Here is a 9050-nt window from a genome sequence, read left to right on the forward strand (position 1 = left end):
CCGTCGCAGAGCCGATTTCGTGATATTCGATCTCTGCAGGAGCATCTCGTTTCGTCGCTGGCATCGGCGCAATCGACACGGCCGTCGCACCATTTTATCCTTGGGATGCAATATCGATTATCGCACTGATGATAATTTATAGGACATTTGTTGAGCGTAGGGTACTCTAAAATAATTATCATGCCGTTAAAACTGACGCTCTAATTGATTTTCTTGGAAAATTTTCAGTTTCAAGTTTTACATTTTCAAAGTATGGTAAAAAAAACAATACGTATCGCTCCCTTACTTCAAAAGTGATACAACAAAATCGATACAATTCAAAAATTATGTTTCTCAGAAAACAGAAAAATTATTTTCAATTTGACAGAAAATTATAATAATGAAATAATATCGGCAAAAGAATATATTCTAACATGATCAAATGTCATAATTATTTTTAAAAATCACTTTTTTTGAGTTGTAACGATTTTGATAATTTTTTTAAACATTTTTTTTAGAGGCTTTAACATTCTTTTTGAGAGTCTTTAACATTTGCTGTGACAAATTTTATGATTTTTTTATAAAGTGTTAAGTTAATATATTTTTAATTCTAAATAAGATAATGTTTATTTATTTAAGGTAATAACTCGTACATCAATATGAAAATGACGTTTTCTTTAAAAATTGTGTCACTTTTGATGTAAGAGGGGGAGCGATATAATAATTAAAATAATTAAAATAGATAAGATGAAATAAATATGTTAAATAAAGAAGAGGAATGATACACATAGAGATAAGATAAAAAAATTGAAAAAATCCTCGCAGGAAATCTGCAAAACTTCGCTTACGCCGATTATGCTGCGTGATAACATCGACTTCATGAGGTAATTTTCGTGATTCTTTTGGAAGGTCTTTAGCTTCGCTGACAGAGCGGTCGGATTGCGAAGTGCCAGATATCGATGGGAAGTGAACGGTCGATAGTGACATATAACCGCAGAAATATGGCATGTTTGCAATTGGCTGCTGGGACATTGCGGTTGATTGCTGATTCAACGATAACATTGGTGCGTTTGGCATGGCAGGTCCCGTAGGACCGATGGCTTGACCAATCGATTGAGGTAGACTGCCGGCGTAGTTCAATCTTGGTATAAATGGCATAGGCGTATTCGCTTGTATCTGCATATAATTTGGCGAGAAGCCTTGGTGAAGCGAGTTTTGAAACGGAAATCCGCGATGTTGCATTGAAGAGGGATTTGAGTAAAATGCCGATTCTGAAGATAATGGCATGTTGGAAGATTGGCTAGGATAGCCAAAGAAACAGACTGGATGTGGCATTGTCCACGTTGTGGGGGTCGGTTGTAACTGCTGAAAGGATTTTGTGCTCTTCACGGCTACTGGTTTGCCGTTGTCTTTTATCTGGAAATGATCGGCCTGCATAAACTGCTCGTTATCACGGTGATTTTCTTTCCATCTTGATCCTGCAAGTGTATCTTTCTTAAAAATTTCAGTTATTATATTTTGAACAAATCGTAAACATTTTACAGAGAGGGCAGAAGTACATAGTAAAAAATATATTTTATACTTGTATTAAAACCGGTCCTCGTTAAAATTTTTGTATTAAACATTTTTTAACGTCCTTAAGTGTTAACTTAACACAATGTAATTTTGTTATTCTATGATAACCTAATGTTTAACATTTTTAATGATAACATAACACAATTTAAGAATAAATGAAGAAATGTAAATAACGTAGTTTTAAAATAAATTTTAAGATAAATAAATTAAAAGTGAATATATAATATGTATATGTTAATTTAACATATCATAAATGTTAATTTTATGAAAGAAATATGCTTCTTCGATTTATTTTTAAATTGTATCGAAGTGTTTTTTTTGTGTTAATTTTTACGTAATGTTACATTGTAACATCTATAACATATTCATTTTGTGTTAAATTAATGGAAAAATTTGGATGAACTGTTTGGGTTATATAAAATGCGTTAATTTAATACAATTTTCCAACTGTGTACTGCAAGAATAATAACAGTCTGGAAAAGTTTAGTATGTACCCGCCTCTGATTTATAAGTTAAAAACACTTTCTCGATACGATTTAATTTAATATCGTATTGAGCGTTTTATATTGTATTATGAATATTCCGAGACTTGCAACTTATACACAACTCTAATGATTACGTAAACTTAATACTTATTCGTTTCTGCATTCCAAATATTTTTTGATAAACTTAAAAATATAGAATATCGGAAGTGACGGAGTAAAAAGGAATTAGCAGAAAAAATAAGTAGAAAGAATGTATATATATATATATATATATCTTAAAGATGCACATTCATAGCATAAATATTGATGTATGTAAGTAGCAAGCGACTCGCGATTAATTATTTCACTATATACTCTTTTTCCAATATGTTCTTCCAATTCTTCCCGATTGCATACCGTTCGTCGCTGTAGTCGATCGATTTTCCGGGAGTCCCTCGAACGAAGAATGCGCTGAAGGATGCACCGTGTTGCCATTGATTCCGGTCACGTCGTATCCCACTGGCACACTCGTCACGTTTTCAGTAATCTGTTTCGTAGGATCAATGATGGTCCGTATTCTTGTTTCGATTGTTCCTATCGAATCAGCTGCAATCGTGGTTTTTCTGGATTTTTCATCATCTTCTGTAACAGTGCCATGGTGCATTCTTGTACTGCTCGATTCCATCATGAGCAACGGCTTTACGCTCGTGACACCTTTGTTTACGGTTATTATACTTTGTTGTTGATCGTTTTTCAACACTGCAGGAACGCCTTCATTGTTTTGGCTTTTTGTCACACGAGAGTCATTTACCACTGAATTACTGTCGGACCATTTGATACTGACGTCTGAATTGTTACTGTCGGTGTCGTTTACATACATCTGTTGGCTTCCATTAGAATCTGTGTAATTAATTGATACAGTACTGATTTCCGATATGCTGGTGTTCTTCAATGACTGATTCGTGGCATTTTGTAATGGATCATCGATAACTGAGTCCATTTCCAGCGGCTGGATATTTGCCCCTTTTATCTGATTAACTTCCGACCGCTTTGAGCCATTTTCAGCCTCTCTGTCATCCAGTAACTTGATGGTAGTGCTAAAATCGCTCGGGTGATTTTGCTCGGCATAATCATGCGGGAAATATCGATCTTTCAATCGTGACGTATAATCTTCATCATTTTCATTCGCATACTGCAAGAACGCCTTCATTGTTTTGGCTTTTTGTCACACGAGAGTCATTTACGACTGAATTACTGTCGGACCATTTGACACTGACGTTTGAATTGTTACTGTCGGTGTCGTTTACATACATCTGTTGGCTTCCATTAGAATCTGTGTAATTAATTGATACAGTACTGATTTCCGATATGCTGGTGTTCTTCAATGACTGATTCGTGGCATTTTGTAATGGATCATCGATAACTGAGTCCATTTCCAGCGGCTGGATATTTGCCCCTTTTATCTGATTAACTTCCGACCGCTTTGAGCCATTTTCAGCCTCTCTGTCATCCAGTAACTTGATGGTAGTGCTAAAATCGCTCGGGTGATTTTGCTCGGCATAATCATGCGGGAAATATCGATCTTTCAATCGTGACGTATAATCTTCATCATTTTCATTCGCGATGTTTATCTGTTTGCACTCGAGACATTTTAGAATATCTTTGGGCAATGATTTTTTGTCGTTTGTCGCTGAAAACTTATTATCGAGAGTCACGAGATATTCTTTCACCGTTCGCAACAACATCTTACAATATTGATCGTTCAGAGCGCAATCTCTTCTTTTGCGAGATACCTCCCGCTTGAAACGCGTGTCAGTGTCTCTTCCATTTATCGTTAGAAATGTGTCGTCTTTTACAACTTGTGTTATCTGGCTCGTAAGCTCCGTCTGATCGCTAAAAGATGGGTCTCCATCGATCACTTTTCCAACCCGGGACTTCAATAATGATCTTCTACTGAGAGGAAAGCCTGGTCTGATCTCTCGCTCCACACGTGTTTCTGGTTGAATGTGAACTGAAAGAATAGGTAGAAGAAACGATTCTTCGAGGACATCGGTTGGAAATTGGCGATTGCAAGGACGAACTAGAGTAAAATTTTCAAGAAAAACAGCACACGTGCTTCTACAAGCACACGTAATATTTACTAACCTGAAGTATTATGAGCGTCATGTCCTGACATTATAGAAAACATAAAGTTGGCAATTGTCATAAAAAGTACAATCAATAAGATTAAAATCGCTCCAGTCAGGAGAATATGTTTGTGCCGTGTATAAAAATTCGAATGACTACGCCCGCTTGACTTCGTCATGCATTTGTTAGAAGTTACGCCTAAAATTGTGATCAATATTAATCTTAAAATGTTGAAAATACATATATATTGTAACAAAACAATATTCACAATATAGATCTGTTCGCGTTGCCCGAAATTTTTGCACTTAAAGTAAGATGAGTATTATGTATTCGGACGTTCAAAAGAGAGAAAGTGATAATTCTAAACGCAAAAAGTGCAAGCAATTAGACTTATTGGCATTCTTGAAGGGCTTATCCAACTTTAATACAAGATTAATGCTGAAAAAGAAAATTTTATCTTTGGATTTATAAATTCACCGACACTACAATAGATCTCTGCATTTCATTACTCATAACTTTTGACATTATAATTTTAGAAAAAAATATTTCAGGTGTATTAAGTTGCTTGAATTTTACATAATCAGATTTCTTTCTTCAATAGGATTTGAAATTTCAAAATTGCTTCTCCACTATGCCCTTGAAATAGAATTCCAAAAAATCATTTGTAGCACACTTGAAAGAATTTTTTGTAACAACAAATCGTCAATATTCATTAAATTTAGAAATCACTGAATATAAAAATATCCAGTGATTTTTAAACATTATTGGTCTGTAACACTTTATTTGAGCTACCCTGATGTATATTCCTTTATATGATATATTTTAATTTATTATTAAGATACTCTTCAAGATTTTCAATGAAGAACTGGATAATATGTAACTGCAGGATATGTGTTTCTCAAATATCGATTGTCAAGTAATAAAACTTACCTGTATTTCGAATTCTCGAATCCGTCAACACAACGCAACATGGTGAATCAATTGGAACATCGACCAATTTCAAAGATAGGCTTTTATTTTTATCGATGTGCAGTTTATTCGATTTATCCAAAAGACGCACTAATTACGCAAAAAAAGTTAACAGAATAATATTAATTTAAATATAAGTCTTAATTAAATTATACAAAATTCTTGAATGTAGCTACGTTTTCGACTTACTTTTGATTAACTTTTAAGTTTTTATAACGATTGAACCGTTTTGTACGAAGTTCCTAACTTAACTGATCTTCACATGAGATTACTCCGGCAACGACTAAACCCTGGATTTGATAGGCAGAGTTCTTCGCCACGGTGCGACAGAGAAAAATTGCTGACAGCTTATACCGTCTCCTATTACTTTCATGTGAATGAACCCTTTTACACGCATTTCAACAAGTGTCTCTGTCGCTGAGCTTGCAAAAATCTGTGAATGGAATTCTTGGTTTCCATCGCAAAACTAAAATATTGATTTTAGCTCGCAAGCATAAAGATAAGAATTAATTGATCTTTATTGTACAGATCTGAAAACTTAATAAAGTTTTTGCGTTTTGTGTATCTCTCATACGTTCAAGGAATACAACGCTCACGATTAATGACTCTCATTTTCAAGTGGAGAATTTTTTCTTGAAAACTCCAAATCTTAACGAGAAACTATTACTCTTCATTATGGAAAGTTTCGTTGCTTGTAAAGTTATTTCTGTCTAGCGGAAAAATGGAATAAAGTGCCGAATGATATTTTTTATTGAACGAAAAGTTAATTTGAACAAAGTTGCCTCAAGAAATTGTATCCTTTAAAAAAGGAGTTGATATACTTCTATCTTCATATGCAATTAAATAGAAATCGTATATTTATATAACTAAGAGCACATTAAAATACGAGTAAGATAATTAATATAAGAAATAAATAAAACTATTAAAATACGATAAAATGTATGTTTATGCTCTTCTTAGAGAAGAATATATATTAATTTTTATTACTTTATTTTCATTTATTTTTCATAGTTTTAAATGTTTATTATTATATTTTTATAAATATATTACTTATTAGAAGAAATATATAGGGGAGAGTTGCCGAATGCGTATTGGCCTAAATTTCATCAATATTTTATATACGATTACTTGCAGGTATAAGCAACATTACTAGATAATATAAAATAAATAAGTAATATAGACAAAAATATAAGAAGCTATGCATCTTGTTTAGTGGACGTTAGAGACGTTATAAAAAATTAGGTAGATCTGATATTAATTTTTGATTAACTTATATAATTGATAATAACGTATTATAATCATTCAATTTTACTATAAATTTTTGTATTTTCATGAAAGAAGGTTTATTGTAGAATATTTTAAATTTATTATATATACATATTTGCAACTATTATAAATCCTACTACAAATTGATATTTTTACGAAATTCATCAAGTTTTCTGAATCGTACCATTACAAAATAAAACTGATAATTGACAATAATAAAACTAATAATTGATATAAATGTCAAGTGCAAAAATATATTCGAATCAAGTTTATTGTAACGTCATTACAAAAAGGAACGTTTTACAAAAATAATGATTAATATATTAGCATTAAAGAGAAATTAGTATTTCTGAAACACGGAAGGTAAGAGAGGAAATAATTATAATGACTGGCTGAAATTTGAATTGATGCATGTAAAATAAGAAAGCCGGTGGAAATAATGCCTTTTATGAATTGGAACGCTTTATTCAGAAATAAAAATAGTGTTTTCGTATCGGTGTAACGCGATATTTCGCATTATTGGATTGCGATTATTGCGTATACGCATCAACATATAATATGCAAAGTTATCATATATTCGAAAATTAAAAAGTCATGGCATTACATTTCTGCTGCGACAAAAAAGAAACATGATGACTTCCTGAAATTTGCCTAAGAAAAAGATCAAAAAAGTTTTCTTAATATTAGATATATATCGTTAAACGACATTCTTCCTCACCCTCATATTAATTACTTCTAGTTTTTGTATTTAAGTATTTTTATCGAATTCGATCATTTCTATGTGTACAGAGTATTATCATATGTATACAGAGTATTCAAAAATTTTTTGACGACAAAGTTTTGTAAATATTTTTATCAAATCGTTAACAACGTATTAAAAAAAAAAAATAAACTCTGGAGTATTAGTTGTTGGAGTATTAGTTATATGTTATTATATATACCAAAAACAATAGAGGAGAAGGTGGTATTATGGCCAGTGTATATATTGTGGCCTCCCTTAATATCTCCGCTATTATATAGCGAATCCTAATGATTACTTATGAAATTATTTGTTCAGTAGTTCGCCTTTACTTCATGACGTTAATATAATCAGTTATACTCAATAGCCAGCACTTATTATAACGCACTCACCTCTGGGAAAAATCCAAAAAATCCATATCGATAAAATATTCGCCATAAATGATGTCAATATTGGTAAAAAGTATATGTTATCACATCACAATGGTGAAGTCGGTGATAAAATAATATAAAATTTATCACATTATAAATGTGTGTAACACGTCCGAATATTAAATAGGAAAAGACGACATATCCACACGACGTGCGAAAATGTAATGCGGGATATCTTGGTAATGCAAAGTCAGACTCTGTTTGTGATCGGAATATATGATTTATGTAGCCCCTCTGTGTCTGTTTGTAAGTTAAGATTGTTGTTTTATTCTTTGATATTCAACATCTCTGTAACTAAACGTTTATTGTAACAATGTTCTTCGTCCAAGATTTGAATATCGTTCCAATTGAAAACGTGTCCTATAGTTGCAATCTGTGTTCTGTAATCACAGACTTCGAACTGGTATTCCAACGTATATACGATTACGATATTCTGCAATCCTTGTTTTTAATCTTCTTCCCGTTTGCCCCACGTAGGAAGCATCACAGTCATTACAATTTATTTTATAAACTACGTTAGACTTCGACAGAGAATCTACTCGATCTTTCTGAACCTTTATATATTTCTTCAGTTTATTGGAGTTGAAATATGAAACTTTGATATCGTTCCTGTCAAATTGTTTAAATTTTTTGGTAAATACCGGAACGTAAGGTACTGTGAATCACGAAATGACAGTGGATGGTTTTTCGTTATTAATTGAAATATTAGTACCAGTTAGACTATTTTGCACGATGTCTTTAATTCTGTTGTTGATGCATTCAAAAATGAATTTAATAGGGTAGTCATTTTTAATTAAAGTGTCAATAATAAAAGTTATATTTTTTGAATGAAAATCAAAATCTGATAGCATTAACGTTCTGTCAACTAAGTTAAAAATTATGCCTTTCTTTGGAAAAATCGGATGGTTTTTGAGTAAAAATTTCAAAATCTGCCCGAAAAAGTGGGTTTCCGGTATCAATCAAGGATTAAAATATTATCTTTGACAATGATCGAAATATCCAGAAAATTCAGAGAATTATCGCTCACTTCCAAGGTGAATTGTAAACGCGGATGAAACGAATTAAAGTCATTGAAAAAAGAAGCTACCTCAAAAACGTACACTGACGCGCATAAATCATACAAGTATCGATAATAAAACAGACAATTATCTTTGAACAACATCAAAACCTTTTGGTGTTTTTACATTAATGTTTGAAATCTTTTTAGTATTTAATAAGATACACAATTACAATACTCTAGACTACTTTATTTTACTTCAATTTAATTATCCGTAGTGTATTTTTAAAAATATAATACATTACACTACACAGTTAAAATAACGGCAAATAATCAATGATTCTTAGTCATAAGATTAAAAGAATAAATTAACAAAATAAATTTTTGTTCGAATTACAATCTACGCTTGTGAACAAAAATTTATTGTTAATTTATTCTTTTAATCTTATGACTGCAAACTATTTTTATATTATTTATATTGTATATTGAAGATGGCCTGATAT

The 9050-nt window shown here is 31.9% G+C and overlaps 1 protein-coding gene across 1 annotated transcript in view; it reads right to left on the reverse strand.

The window, feature by feature from the left end:
• Positions 1-4323, reverse strand: part of ndl (serine protease nudel) — a 16367-nt gene extending 12044 nt beyond the window's left edge. Inside the window, exons 1-5 of the mRNA XM_018513434.1 lie at positions 4164-4323; positions 3518-4029; positions 2436-3084; positions 828-1457; positions 2-166 (exon numbers count right to left, since the gene is read on the reverse strand). Of these exons, the coding sequence (XP_018368936.1) occupies positions 2-166; positions 828-1457; positions 2436-3084; positions 3518-4029; positions 4164-4323 (2116 nt within the window). The remainder of the gene's footprint in view (position 1; positions 167-827; positions 1458-2435; positions 3085-3517; positions 4030-4163) is intronic.
• Between the last annotated feature and the right edge of the window lie 4727 nt (positions 4324-9050).

This window comes from Trachymyrmex cornetzi, unplaced genomic scaffold (assembly GCF_001594075.2).
Source record: "Trachymyrmex cornetzi isolate Tcor2-1 unplaced genomic scaffold, Tcor1.1 scaffold47, whole genome shotgun sequence".
Classification (NCBI taxonomy): domain Eukaryota; kingdom Metazoa; phylum Arthropoda; class Insecta; order Hymenoptera; family Formicidae; genus Trachymyrmex; species Trachymyrmex cornetzi.